Source organism: Carcharhinus amblyrhynchos, chromosome 3 (genome assembly GCF_965287045.1).
Source record: "Carcharhinus amblyrhynchos chromosome 3, sCarAmb.v2.hapA, whole genome shotgun sequence".
Taxonomy (NCBI): domain Eukaryota; kingdom Metazoa; phylum Chordata; class Chondrichthyes; order Carcharhiniformes; family Carcharhinidae; genus Carcharhinus; species Carcharhinus amblyrhynchos.
Genome location: NC_137326.1, coordinates 1189400 through 1205052, shown reverse-complemented (window position 1 = coordinate 1205052; position 15653 = coordinate 1189400). Strand labels below are relative to the sequence as shown.

At 47.9% G+C, this 15653-nt stretch overlaps 1 protein-coding gene across 1 annotated transcript in view; it reads left to right on the top strand.

Moving 5' to 3' along the window:
- The window catches only part of qars1 (glutaminyl-tRNA synthetase 1), a 63223-nt gene that overhangs the window by 34090 nt on the left and 13480 nt on the right, over positions 1 to 15653 (top strand). The window contains exons 16-19 of the mRNA XM_080218602.1: positions 1068 to 1205; positions 2532 to 2619; positions 8478 to 8621; positions 15474 to 15578. Of these exons, the coding sequence (XP_080074728.1) occupies positions 1068 to 1205; positions 2532 to 2619; positions 8478 to 8621; positions 15474 to 15578 (475 nt within the window). The remainder of the gene's footprint in view (positions 1 to 1067; positions 1206 to 2531; positions 2620 to 8477; positions 8622 to 15473; positions 15579 to 15653) is intronic.

Genomic DNA, 15653 nt, shown 5'->3' with positions numbered 1-15653 from the left:
ATTTGAAGTTGATTAAATCGGAGTTTGAAAGCTAATTTCAATGACCGTGAAACCATTGTCGATTGTCAGGAAAAACTCATCCGGTTCATTAATGTCCTTTAGGGAAGGAAATCTGCTGTCCTTACCTGATCTGGCCTACATGTAACTCCAGGCACACAGCGACGTGGTTGACTCTCAACTGTCCTCTGAAATGACCTAACAAACCACTCAGTTCAAGGACAGTTAGGGATGACCAGCCAGTGGCACCCACATCCCATAAATAAAGAGTAAATAGATAAATGTCCAGTTTTCAGACAAGTTCAATTGATGAGAAAAATCCGCTCATAGTAGTGAAGGAGAAGTCTATGACCATAAACAGTGCTTTTCAAAAGACTCAGAAAAGATTCTTTTAGGTAACACTTCCAGACTCGCCTGTTGTGTCTGTTCACCAGATTCATTTTGGGGATGAAAGGGTTAGCGGATGCGGAGAGGTTAAACAGTTTGACTTTGTACTCGCTGGAGCCTGGAAGGATGAGAGGGGATCTGATCGAAGGATATAAAATTTTAAAAGGGATTGATAAAGTAAATGTGGACCAAATGTTTCCTCTTACGGGACAATCTGGAACAAGAGGTCACAGGTATAGGCTGAGAGACGGTAGATTTAAAACAGAGATAAGGAGGAACTACTCGCAGCGGATGGTGAATTTGTGGAACTCACTGCCCCATAGCGCGGTGGAGTTTGAATGGTATCCAGAAGGAGATAGATATATTTCTGATTTTAAGAAAAAGGGAAAGGGGGAGATGGATTTGAGACCAGGGAGAGATCAGCCACGTACTGATTGAGTGGCAGAGCAGGCTGAAAGTGCTGAATTTACCAATTCCTGCTCCTAATTCTTGTGTTCCTATGCTGTGCCTCAGTTGGTGCTCAGGTGTACTGAACAGAAGAATCCCTGGTTTGATGCTTGCTCCGTGTTGGGTTAGCTGGTTTCTGGTACAGGAATACTGATATGTGGTCCCTGTGTGAGGGGGAGGAAGGATGTGTGCGAGTGGTGTTGAGGTGCTGACTAACTGCGATATATTTTCTACAGGCGTTCATCCTACTACTGGCTGTGTAATGCTCTGGACCTGTACTGCCCTGTGCAATGGGAGTATGGACGGCTGAATCTACACTACACTGTAGTATCAAAGAGAAAGATTATCAAGCTGGTGGAGACTGGTGTTGTGAGGTAATGTTATCATGTCATTTGGCTCTTTGTTGTCTGCGTTTCAGAAAGTTTTAAAATACAACCTTGCAGTCAGCGCTGTGTATGGTTAAAACCCCAGAGAATGATGCTGAATGATCCATGGGCCTGGACTAATATTCTGATGTGGATGTGCCGGCGTTGGACTGGGGTAAACAGTAATAAGTCTGACAACACCAGGTTTCAGTCCAACCGATTTATTTGATAGTAAATTCACTAGCTTTCAGGTTAGCCCCTTCATCCCTAACCAGAAAGCTAGTGAATTTACTATCAAATAAATCGGTTGGACTGAAACCTGGTGTCGTCAGACTTTTTACTAATACTCTGAGACAGATCATTGGTGCGTTAATATCTGGGTGTCCAATGGGGCCGCTGAAACTGGGCCAGTTGTTGGTTTTAAATCTGAGTTTGATAGATCTCTGTTAACCAATGGTATTGAGGGATCTGTGGCAGAGGCCAGATAATGAATGATCATGTGATCCATGGGACTAATACTGTGAGACATGAGTTTAAATCTCACTATGGCCACTAGAAAATCTAAATTCAAATAAATCTGGAATTAAAAGTACATCTTGGTCACAATGATCACAAATCAATTGTTGTAAAAACCCATCTGGTTCTCTAATGTCCTTTAGGGAAGGAAATCTGCCATCCTTACCTGATCTGGCCTACATGTGACTCCAGACCAGCAGCAATGTGGTTGAATTTTAACTGCTATCTGAAATGGCCTAATAAGCCATTCAGTTGTAGCAAGGCAACACACAAAGTGTAATGAGAATGAAACCAAATGGATCGCAGGCAGCGACCGAGGCACCAGAGACAACAAAGGCAAACCAGCCCAGTCAATCCTCCAGTCCTTTCACTAACACCTAGAACTTGTGCCGACATGGGAGACCTGTCCCACAGACTTCGCCTTCCCTCAATTACCAGCAAAGTGATGGAGGATTTTCAGTGTCATCAAGAGGTACTTAGCAGTAACCTGCTGACCGATGCCCAGTTTGGGTTCTACCAGGGCCACTTGACTCCTGACATTACAGATCTTCTAACAACAATGTGGGCATACTACACAACATTGACCACAGCGGTTTAATAAGGTGGCTCGCTACATCGAGGGATTTAGAGATAGCCAATAAATGCTGGCCTTACCAATGACCCTCACAACCATGGTCTAATTGCATGGTGGAAGAATCAGTTTGCAGAACTGATTGGTATACTGCCGTTCCTGTCTGTTGGGTCCCCATGGTTTCTGTGTTCTTGTCTCCTTTGTTTTCTAGGTTTCTGTTACCTTATTTCTTCTGTCTCCACCTGCAGGGACTGGGATGATCCCCGTTTGTTTACACTGACTGCCCTTCGCAGGAGAGGGTTCCCCCCAGAGGCAATCAACAATTTTTGTGCTAAGGTGAGATGTTCCATGTGTCATTAAACATGCTGCCTGCTCTCTTTGTAACAGTGCATTACAGCAGCTGTTTTTATGCATAGGAGGCTGAATATTATTGAGAAACTCAGTGATGCCTGGGGGGAAACTTGAATGGCACAGTCTACCGCGCTTCTTGGTGACACTTTGTTAATTTTACTGGATTATAGTTTCTAGAAGCTTTCCCCACCTCCGAAGTTAATATAGGTATTGGGTTTCTCCTTGCAACTTCTGTTTAAGCAAGGGTAAAGCATTTGTTTTTCTCTGGGTGGCACAGTGGTTAGCACTACTGCCTCAGTGCCAGGGGCGGCACAGTAGCACAGTGGTGAGCACTGCTGCTTCACAGCGCCAGAGTCCTGGGTTCAATTCCCAGCTCGGGTCACTATCTGTGTGGAGTTTGCACATTCTCCTCGTGTCTGCGTGGGTTTCCTCCGGGTACTCCGGTTTCCTCCCACAGTCCAAAGGTGTGCAGGTTAGGTTAATTGGCCATGCTGAATTGTCCCTTAGTATCTAGGGATGTGTAGGTTAGAGGGATTAGTGGGTGTAATATGTAGGGATATGGGGGTAGGGCCTGTGTGGGATTGTGTTTGGTGCAGATTCGATGGGCTGAAGGGCCTCTTTCTGCATTGTAGGGTTCTGTGACCCAGGTTCAATTCCCAGCATGGATCACTGTGTGGAGTCTGCAAGTTTTCCCCGTGTCTGTGTGGGTTTCCTCCCACAGCCCAGAGATGTAAGTTAGGTTGATTGGCTGTTAAATTGTCTGTTAGTGTCAGGGAATTAGCGGGGTAAATACGTGGGGTTATGGGAATAGGGCCTGGATGGGATTGTGGTTGATGCAGACTCGATGGGCTGAATGGCCCCCTTCTGGACTGTGGTGATTCTATGCTCCTCTGGCCTTCCCCTGCATCTAATGAGAACTGGAAGATTATGGCTGGTACCTCCCCAGTTTCCACCACTCCTCTCAGCATCTTTGGATGCATCTGATCCGGTCTGAATGCCTTGGGTCAACTGGACAGCCAGCCTATCTAATACCTCCTCCTTATTGAGATGTGGCCCATCCCGATGTCTCGGCTTTGTCCAGTAACATCCTTGCCCCTGCCTTCATGTGTAAATCCCCACTCCTTTTATTATTATTTATATGATTTAGAAGAATTTTGGATTTACTTTTGCATTGGCTGCCAGTCTCTGATACTCTGTCTTTGCTGCTTTTTTCATTTTCCCTCTGAACTTCCTATATTTAGCCAGACTCTCAATTTTACTGTCCACCTGACCTCTGTCTGGAATCAGGGGGGAAAGTTTACAACACAGAAAGAAGCCACTTGGCCATGGCGTAGTCAAAAGATGAGCTACCCAAAACATCAATCCCACTTTGCAGCATTTGGTCCACGGCCCTGCAGGTTACAGCACTTCAGATTCACATCCAGACACCTTTTCAGTAAGTTATGGATTTCTGCCTCTGCTACCCTTTCAGGCACTGAGTTCCAGGGTGCTCCAATCCTCTGGGTGATAAAACATTTCCTCATTTCCCTTCTAATCTTTCTACCAGTCACTTGAACCAGGTGCCCCCAGTCACTGACCTCTCTATTCCCCCTCTCTCTCTGTTTCATACTTTATCTGCTTTCACCATCCAGGGAGCTCTGCCTGGCTTTGCTCATCCTGTGAATTGGTGGAAATGGTGGAGGATGGTGAGATGGAAAGTGAGGAAACCTGAGAGGTGTCCTTATAGAAGTCTACAAGGTGATGAGGGACATGGACAGAGTGGATAGTCAGAAGCTTTTCCCAGGGTGGAAGAGTCAGTTACTAGGGGGGGGGCACAAGTTTAAGGTGCGAGGGGCAAGGTTGAAAGGAGATGTACGAGACAAGTTTTTTACACAGAGGGTGGTGGGTGCCTGGAACTCGCAGCCGGGGGAGGGAGTGGAAGCAGATACGATAGTGAAATTTAAGGGACATCTGGACAACGACATGCATAGGATGGGAATGGAGGGATATAATCCCTGGAAGGGTAGGGGGTTTTAGTTCAGTCGGGCAGCATGGTCAGTGCAGGCTTGGAGGGGCCGAAGGACCTGTTCCTGGGCTGTAATTTTCTTTGTTCTTTGACAGAGAGATCTTGTCGTGGTTCTGGGAGAGAAGGGAAGGGGTGAAAGGGTGAGGACAGAGGTGTGGGAGATGGTCCGACATAGTTAAGGCCCTGTCACCCCAGGGGAGGGGGCCTCAATTGATGAAAAAAGCATGTCAACAGCTATTTTCAAAGGTAGCATCATTGGAACAGGTGCGACAGGCAGACAAACAGGGAGAATGGGATAGAGCCCTTACAGGGAGCAGGGTGTGAGGAGCTGTAGTCTGGGAGTCAGAGGGTTTGTAATAAATGTTGCTAGTCAGTCTATCACTAGAAATGGGGACAAAGGTCAAGGAAAGGAAGTGTCGGAGATCACAGGAACGTGAGAGAGGGATGGAAATTGGAATAAGATGTGCATGAAATGGCACCGATACAGTGGTTGCTGTAATTGCGAAAGAGGGTGGGCCTGAGAGAGATTGGAACAAATTCAGTGGTGGAGGAGAATAAAGAACAAAGAAAATTACAGCACAGGAACAGGCCCTTCGGCCCCTCCAAGCCTGCACCGACCATGCTGCCCCCGACTGAACTAAAACCCCCGACCCTTCCAGGGACCGTATCCCTCTATTCCCATCCTATTCATGGATTTGTCAAGACACCCCTTAAAAGTCACTACCATATCCGCTTCCACTACCTCCCCCGGCAACAAATTCCAGGCACCCACTACTCTCTGTGTAAAAAATCTGCCTCGTACATCTCCTTTAAACCTTGCCCCTCGCACCTTAAACTTGTGCCCCCCCCACCGTAATTGACTCTTCAACCCTGGGAAAAAGCTTCTGACTATCCACTCTGTCCATGCCTCTCATAATCTTGTAGACCCCTCAACCTCCATCGCTCCAGTGAGACCAAACCAAGTTTCTCCAACCTTTCCTCATATCTAATGCCCTCCATACCAGGCAACACCCTGGTAAATCTTTTCTGTATCCTCTCCAAATTCTCTACATCCTTCTGGTAGTGTGACAACCAGAATTGAACACTATATTCCAAGTGCGGCCTAACTAAGGTTCTATAAAGCTGCAGCATGACTTGTCAATTTTTAAACTCAATGCCCCAGCCGATGAAGGCAAGCATGCCGTATGCCTTCTTGACCACCTTCTCCACCTGCATTGCCACTTTCAGTGACCTGTGTACCTGTACACCCAGATCCCTCTGCCTATCAATATTCTTAAGGGTTCTGCCATTTACATTATATTTCCTATCTTTATTAGACCTTCCAAAATGCATGACCTCACATTTGTCCGGATTAAACTCCATCTGCCATCTCTCTGCCCAAGTCTCCAGTCTTGGAGATCTATATCCTGCTGTATCCTCTGATGGCCCTCATCGCTATCCACAAATCCGCCAACCTTTGTGTTGTCTGCAAACTTACTAATCAATCCAGTTACATTTTCCTCCAAATCATTTATACATATTACAAACAGCAAAGGTCCCAGCAGTGATCCCTGAGGATCACCACTTGTCACAGCCCTCCATTCAGAAACACACCCTTCCACTGCTACCCTCTGTCTTCTTTGACTGAGCAGTTTTGTATCCACCTTGCCCCCTCACCTTTGATCCTGAGCGACTTCACCTTCTGCACCAGTTTGCCATGAGGGACCTTGTCAAAGGCCTTACTGAAGGCCATGTAAATAACATCCACTGCAGAGGGCGTCTGCTCAGGGAAGAATTGGAGAGCCCTGAGACCTCCTGGTGGGGGAGTGGAGGGATTTGACATCCATCATGATGTGGGGCATCAGAATGTAAGTGGGAAGGACTGGAGAAAGGAGAGAGAATGGAATCGAGATGAGAATAAAAGATTTTAGTGGGGCAGGAACAGGCTGAGAGGATGGCTGTACCTGGGCAGTCCTGTTTGTGGATTGTGGGAGGAGGTAGAAGTGGGCTGTGTGGGACTGGGGGGGCGGCGGGGGGACTATAAGGTTGAATACTGTGGTGGGAAGATCTCCAGAGACATGAAGTTAATGATGTCCTGGAAACAATGGCTTGATGTTTGATGAAGTGGGGGTAGGGGGCAGCACCACTCTTGTCAGCAGGTCTAATAAAATTTGATAACATTGGGGAGACTAAATGCAGGCTGGGCGACTGCTTTGTGGAATGTTGTCACTCAGTCCGCAACCATAACCCCAGCTTTCCTGTTGCTTGCTACATTAACTCAGCATCTTGTTCTCGTGCCCACACGTCCATCCTCGGCTGCGATGCTCAACACAAACTGGAGAGACAACACTTCATCTTCCAGTTGGGCACATCTTCGCCTTCTGAACTCAGCACTAAGTTCAACAACTTTTGACTGTGACCTTTCTCCTCTTTCTTGACCCCTTTTTAGTTTATTGTCCTGGTGCACCCCTCCATCCACTCCAATAAACCCCATCCCAGGCCATCTGTCACTTGTTGTTGAGTTTTGCTTTCACTGAGCACTAACTTCTGTTCTGTTCACACATCCTGCTACTGACCGTTATGGCATCATCAGCACCTTCTTTAGTCTTTAACACCATCATTAACACTCCCTTGTCTTGTGCCCATGGCAACTTTGTCTTTCGCTCTCCCTAGCACTGAGCTATTCTGCTCCACCTCCTGCACTCCCCTCTCCAACATGATAATTCATTATATCTCCACTCCCTCTTCAGTTCTGAAGAAATTAAGTAGACTCAAACATTATTTCTCTCTCTATTGATGTTGCCAGACTTGCTGAGTCTTTCCAACATTTTCTGTTTTTATTACGACTGTTCTATTGTTCTACTTTTCTAGAATTTTCTTGTGATTGTCCTCTATACCTATCAGTCTAGTTGGCATGCAAAACGCACCCACTACACAATGGTACATTTACTGTTCACTTTCTGTAGTTGAATAGAGTCTGCTTGAGGATATCTCTGTGCAGGCAAAGCAATGTTCTCCTTTAACACTCAATTCCTTCCCTTTCCTCAACGCCCTGTACAGGAGTATTTACGATGCACTTTGCTTTTGTGATCCCAGTTTCTGCTATCACAATATTGTATTCTCGTGTGGTTCCTTGCACCTGTACCTCCCCAACCCTATTTACCACATTCCTGCAGTCACGTCTGTACACAATAAATCTAATTTCGACCTTGTTGCATTGCTCCCTACTCTAATCCCATCTATAAAGAACAAAGAAAATTACAGCACAGGAACAGGCCCTTCAGCCCTCCAAGCCTGTACTGACTATACTGCCCATCTTAACCAAAACTGCCTACCTTTCTGGGAACCATATCTCTCTATTCCCATCCTGTTCCTGTATTTGTCAAGACTCCCCTTAAAAGTCACTACTGTATCCACTCCCACTACCTCTCCCGACAACATGTTCCAGGCACCTACCACCTTCTGTGTAAAAAAAAAATCTGCCTTATCTCCTTTAAACCTTACCCCTCGCAGTTCACTCTGGCGCAGTGCCTCGGCGCGGCCCGTTCACTCTGGCGCAGTGCCTCGGCGCGGCCCGTTCACTCTGGCGCAGTGCCTCGGCGCGGCCCGTTCACTCTGGCGCAGTGCCTCGGCGCGGCCCGTTCACTCTGGCGCAGTGCCTCGGCGCGGCCCGTTCACTCTGGCGCAGTGCCTCGGCGCGGCCCGTTCACTCTGGCGCAGTGCCTCGGCGCGGCCCGTTCACTCTGGCGCAGTGCCTCGGCGCGGCCCGTTCACTCTGGCGCAGTGCCTCGGCGCGGCCCGTTCACTCTGGCGCAGTGCCTCATGAGATAGTTTGTTATTTTCTCTCTTTCTCCTATAGGTTGGCGTGACAGTTGCCCAAACAACAATGGAACCACATCTGCTAGAATCGTGTGTACGAGATGTTCTTAATGAGACAGCACCACGGGCAATGGCTGTTCTTGAGCCACTCAAAGTTACCATAACAAACTTCCCGTCTGAACAGGTAATATCTTTGTGTTACGTTATAAGAACATAAGAACGTAAGAAATAGGAGCAGGAGTAGGCCATCTAGCCCTTCGAGCCTGCCCCACCATTCAATAAGATCATGGCTGATCTGTTGTGGCTCAGTTCCACATTCCCGCCCTCTCCCCATAACCCTTAATCCCCTCGCTTATCAAAAACCTATCAACCCGCGTCTTAAAAATATTTAGCGAGGCAGCCTCCACCACTTCAACGGGCAGAGAATTCCAGAGATTCACCACCCTTTGAGTGAAGAAGTTCCTCCTCAACTCCGTTCTAAACTGCCCCCCCCCTTTATCTTGAGGCTGTGCCCCCTAGTCCTACTGTCCTTCCTGAGCGGGAAGAGTCTCTCCACCTCTATCCTATCCATCCCATTCATCATCTTATACGTCTCAATGAGATCTCCCCTCATTCTTCTAAACTCTAACGAGTACAAGCCTAATTTATTCAGCCTCTCCTCATAGCTCAACCCCCTCAACTCCGGCATCAGCCTAGTAAACCTCCTCTGCACTCCCTCCAAGGCCAAAATATCCTTGCGCAGGTGCGGCGCCCAAAACTGCACACAGTACTCCAGCTGCAGCCTCACGAGTGCCCTATACAGCCGCAGCAAGACCTCCCTACTTTTATATTCAATCCCCCTCGCTATGAAGGCCAGCATCCCATTCGCCTTCCTAACCACCTGCTGCACCTGCAAGCTGGGTTTTTGCGACTCATGCACAAGGACCCCGAGGTCCCTCTGCACCGTCGCCTGCTGCAGTTTTTCGCCACGTAAGTAATAGTCCTTCCTACCATTATGGCGTTTATTGGTAGGGGAATTGAATTTAGGAGTCGCAGCGTCATGTTGCAACTGTACACAACTCTGGTGCGGCCGCACTTGGAGTACTGTGTGCAGTTCTGGTCCCCACATTACAGGAAGGACGTTGAGGCTTTGGAGAGGGTGCAGAGGAGGTTTACCAGGATGTTGCCTGGTATGGAGGGGAGGTCCTATGAGGAGAGACTGAGGGATTTGGGGTTGTTTTCACTGGAAAGAAGGAGGCTAAGAGGGGATCTTATTGAAACATATAAGATGATTAGAGGTTTAGATAGGGTGGACAGTGATAACCTTTTTCCTCGGATGGAGAAAGCTAGCACGAGGGGGCATGGCTTTAAATTAAGGGGTGGTAGTTATAGGACGGATGTCAGGGGTAGGTTCTTTACCCAGAGGGTGGTGAGGGATTGGAATGCCCTGCCTGCTGCGGTTGTAAATGCGCCTAGTTTGGGGGCGTTTAAGAGATCTATGGATAGGTTTATGGACGAAAAGGGATTGGTTTAGATTTGTGGGTCAGTGTTTTTTTTTAAAAAACTGGTCGGCGCAACATCGTGGGCCGAAGGGCCTGTTCTGCGCTGTAATGTTCTATGTTCTATGTTCTATTATTGCTACCAAAGTGGACCACCTCACACTTGCTAACATTAAATTCCATTTGCCAGTTCCTGGCCCATTCGCCCAGCCTATCTAGATCCTTCTGTAGACTCTCCACACCCTCCGCACAATTTGCCGTTCCACCGATCTTGGTGTCATCAGCAAATTTTGACACCCTACACCCGGTTCCCTGTTATCTGCCTATCCACGCGCATTCTTTTGTAGACATTCCATTTGAAATACAGATCTTCCTGCGGAAAGGTTGCATTTTTAGCAGCCCTTGTGACCAATGGAATTTACTGATCAGCACTTCCTCCACCCACCACCACCACCCCGCCAACGTCTTTGCAGGGTGGCACAGTGTTAGCGCTGCTGCCTCACAGCTCCTGGGTCAGGTCACTGTCTGTGTGGAGTTTGTACGTTTTCCCCATGTCTGAGTGTGTTAGCTCCGGGTGCTCCAGTTTCCTCCCACAGTTTCCAATGGGGGTACAATAAGCATAGACACGGGTCAAGGGAGGTGTAGGAAAAATGCTTTAAGAGGCGGCGTGGGCTCGTTGGGCCGAAGGGCCTGTTTCCCGTGCTGTGTTGTTCTTTGTTCTTTATTAGTTCAAAGGTGTGTGGGTTGGGTGCATTGGCCATGCTAAATTGCCCCTAGTGGTGGGGGTTCAGCAAGTTAAATGTGTATGTTTATGGGTATAGGGCCTGGGTGGGATTGTGGTCAGTGCCGACTCAATGGGCCGAATGATAGGGATGATATGATTCTATGATAACTACGAGAGGATTGGGTGGCGGGGAGGGGAGGGTGGGATGTCGGCCTGGGAAGGATGCTCTTTTGAAGAATCGGTGGCTGAAAGGCCTTGTTCTGTACTGTAGGAATTCTATGGATTCTAATTCACCACCACTCCCCTGACAACCGCGTACCCTCCAATGCACCCACTATTCTCCTAATTTCCTCCCTGCCCCAACTCTCAGAATTCCCAGAATCCCTTCAGTGTAGAAGCAGTCCATTCTGCCCATCAAGTCTGTGTCAAACACAATTCCATGCAAACCCTATTCCCGCGACCCCACATATTTACCCTGCCAATCCCTAACACTAGGGCCAATTTAGCGTTGCTAATCAACCTAACCCACACGTGTTTGGAGTGTGGGAGGAAACTCACGCAGACACTGGGAGAACATTCAAATTACACAGACAGTGACCCAAGACGGGGATTGAACCTGGGTCCCTGGCACTGTGAGGCAGCCCTGCTAACCACTGTGCAACCCTCACTCCCTTATATGATCTAACACACTCCCCAATTTTTCCAACTTCTCACATCCACTCCAACACACTGCACACCGTTAAACCCCCCAACTCATCTGAAACTTACCCCAATGAGACTCAGTGTATATGTGACCTGTACCCCGGTGAGATTCAGTGTGTGTGGGACCCGTACCCCAGTAGAGTCAGTGTATATGTGACCCGTACCCCAGTGAGAGTCAGTGTGTGTGGGACCCGTACCCCTGTGAGAGTCAGTGTGTGTGTGGGACCCGTACCCCAGTGAGAGTCAGTGTGTGTGTGGGACCCGTACCCCAGTGAGAGTCAGTGTGTGTGGAAACATTAATAAAAAGCACATTACAGCACACTACAGGCCCTTCGGCCCTCAATGTTGTGCTGAGCTTGGTCCAAAACCAAGATCAAGCTATCCCACTCCCTATCATTCTGGAGTGCTCCATGTGCCTATCCAATAACCGCTTGAAAGTTCCTAAAGTGTCCGACTCCACTATCACAGCAGGCAGTGCCTTCCACACCACAAACTGCTCTCTGAATAAAGAATGTACCTTGGACATCCCTCCTATATCTCCCACCATGAACCTTATAGTTATGCCCCCTAGTAACAGCTACGTCCACCCGAAGAAATAGTCTCTGAGCGTTCACTCTATCTATCCCCCTCATCATCTTATAAACCTCTATTAAATCACCTCTCATCCTCTTCTGCTCTAAGGAGAAAAGCCCTAACTTCCTCAACCTTTCCTCATAAGACCTACCCTCCAAACCAGGCAGCATCCTGGTAAATCTCCTCTGCACTCTCTCCAATGCTTCCACATCCTTCTTATAGTGAGGTGACCAGAACCGCACACAATATTCCAAATGTGGTCTCACCAACATCCGGTATAGTTGCAGCATAACCCCACAGCTCTTAAACTCAAACCCCCTGTTAATAAACACTAACACACTATAAGCCTTCTTCACCGCTCTATCCACTTGAGTGGCAACCTTCAGAGATCTGTGGATATGAACCCCAAGATCTCTCTGTCCCTCCACATTCCTCAGAACCCTGCCGTTGACCCTTTAATCTGCATTCAAGTTTGTCCTACCAAAATGAATCACCTCGCACTTATCAGGGTTAAACTGTTGTCATTTTTCGGCCCAGCCCTGCATCCTATCAGTGTCTCTTTGCAGCCTACAACAGCCCTCCACCTCATCCACTGCTCCACCAATCTTGGTGTCATCAGCAAATTTACTGACCCACCCTTCAGCCCCCTCTTCCAAGTCATTGATAAAAATCACAAATAGCAGAGGACCCAGCACTGATCCCTGTGGTACACCGCTGGTAACTGATCTCCAGTCTGAAAATTTTCCATCCGCCGCCACCCTCTGCCTTCTATGAGACAACCAGTTACTTATCCAATTGGCCAAATTTCCTTCTATCCCACACCTCCTTACTTTCTTCATGAGCCGACCACGTGGAACCTTACAGAACATAGACACTACAGCACAAACAGGCCCTTCGGCCCACGAGTTGCGCCAATCACATCAACACCTACCAATCTATAGACCTATCTATAACCCCCAATCCCATTAAATTCCATATACTCATCCAGAAGTCTTTTAAAAGACCCCAGCGAGTTTGCCTCCACCACCACTGACGGCAGCCGATTCCATTCACTCACCACCCTCTGAGTGAAAAACTTACCCCTAACATCACTTCTGTACTTGCCTCCCTGCACCTTCAATCTGTGTCCTCTCGTAGCGACCATTTCAACCCGGGGAAATAGCCTCTGAGAATCCACCCTATCTATTCCTCTCAACATTTTATAAACTTCTATCAGGTCGCCTCTCAACCTTCGTCTCTCCAGGGAAAAGAGTCCCAGCTCCCTCAACCTAACTTCATAAGGCATGCCTCCCAGTCCAGGCAACATCCTTGTAAATCTCCTCTGTACCCTTTCAATAGCTTCTACATCCTTCCTTATCAAACGCCTTACTAAAATCCAGGTATATGACATCAACTGCTCTACCTTCAGCCACACACTTAGTTACCTCCTCAAAGAATTCAATCAAATTTGTGAGGCAAGACTTACCCCTCACGAATCCATGTTGATTATCCTGGATTAAGCTGCATCTTTTCAAATGGTCATAATCCTATCTCTCAGAACTTTTTCCATTAACTTACTGGCCACTGAAGTAAGACTAACTGGCCTATAATTACCAGGGTCATTCCTATTTCCTTTCTTGAAGAGAGGAACAATATTCACCACTGTCCAGTCCTCTGGCACAATCCCCGTGGACAGTGAGGACCCAAAGATCAAAGCCAGAGGCTCCGCAATCTCATCCCTTGCCTCCCAAAGAATCTTACGATATATCCCATCTGGCCCAGGGGACTTATTGACCCTCAGGTTTTTCAAAATTGCAAATACATCTTCCCTCAGAACATCTAACTCCTCCATCCTATCAGCCTGTATCACACTCTCATCCTCAAAAACCTGGCTGCTCTCCTTAGTGAATACTGAAGAAAAGTATTCATTCATCGCCTCTCCTATGTCTTCTGACTCCATGTACAAGTTCCCATTACTATCCTTGACTGGCCCTAACCTCACCCTGGTCATTCTTTTATTTCTCACATAAGAGTAAAAAGCCTTGGGGTTTTCCTTGATCCAACCCACCAAGGATTTCTCATGCCCTCACCGAGCTCTCCTAAACCCTTTTTTAGCTCATTCCTAGCTATTTTGTGACCCTCGAGTGACCCAACTGAACCTTGTTTTCTCATGCTTACATACACTTCCTTTTCCCTCTTGACAAGACATTCAACCTCTTTTGTGAACCATGGTTCCCTCACTCGGCCATTTCCTCCCTGCCTGACAGGGACATAACTATCAAGGACACGCAGTATGCGTTCCTTGAACGAGTTCCACTTTTCATTTGTGCTTTTCCCTGACAGTTTCTGTTCCCATCTTAGGCTCCCGAACCCCATTGAGAATGAGCGTGTGTGGATCTGTACCCCAGTGGGAGTCAGTGTGTGTGGAATAACAGATGTGTTGAGTATAGGGCTAACGGGAGGACTTTGAATAGTGTGGAGGAGCAGAGGGATCTAGGTGTATGTATACATAGATCCCTGAAAGTTGGGAATCAAGTAGATAAGGTTGTTAAGAAGGCATACGGTGTCTTGGCGTTTATTGGTAGGGGGATTGAATTTAGGAGTCGCAGCGTCATGATGCAACGGTACACAACTCTGGTGCGGCCGCACTTGGAGTATTGTGTGCAGTTCTGGTCCCCACGTTACAGGAAGGATGTAGAGGCTTTGGAGAGGGTGCAGAGGAGGTTTACCAGGATGTTGCCTGGTATGGAGGGGAGATCCTATGAGGAGAGACTGAGAGATTTGGGGTTGTTTTCGCTGGAAAGAAGGCGGCTAAGAGGGGACCTTATTGAAACATATAAGATGATTAGAGGTTTAGACAGGGTGGATAGTGATAGCCTTTTTCCTAGGATGGAGAAAGCTAGCACGAGGGGGCACGGCTTTAAATTAAGGGGGGGTAGTTATAGGACTGATGTCAGGGGTAGGTTCTTTACCCAGAGGGTGGTGAGGGACTGGAATGCCCTGCCAGCTGCAGTTGTAAATGCGCCTAGTTTGGGGGCGTTTAAGAGATTTGTGGATAGGTTTATGGACGAAATGGGATTGGTTTAGATTAGTGGGTTAGTGTTGTTTTTTTTTAAAAGCTGGTCGGCGCAACATCGTGGGCCGAAGGGCCTGTTCTGCGCTGTAATGTTCTATGTTCTATGTTCTATGAACCTGTACCCCAGTGAGAGTCAGTGTGTGTGGGAGCTGTACCCCAGTGAGAGTCAGTGTGTGTGGGAGCCGTACCCCAGCGAGAGTCACTGTGTGTGTGGAACCCGTACCCCAGTGAGAGTCAGTGTGTGTGGGACCCGTACCCCAGTGAGAGTCAGTGTGTGTGGGACCCGTACCCCGGTGAGAGTCAGTGTGTGTGGGACCCGTACCCCGGTGAGTGTCAGTGTGTGTGGGACTGCAGTGAGTGTGTATGTGGGGTGGTGTGTCTGCATGCAAGGAGAAGCGAGACCTTGTGTACACAGCACGGTGAGGTGTGTTGACTGTGTGTGAGGGGATGGGGCGCGTTGTAAATTGTGCCACTTATCCTGATGATGCTGTCTGTTTCTTTCAGCCACTCGAAGTCTCTGTTCCAAACTTCCCAGCAGATGAAAGTAAGGGATTCCACACTGTGCCCATCACTTCCATCATCTACATCGAACAGTCTGATTTCCGAGAGGTAAGACTCTCTGTTGACAGTGTTTCTGTTTCTTGGCTCTTTACCACATCCTGAGCCAGCTGGGCTGTAGAAGGG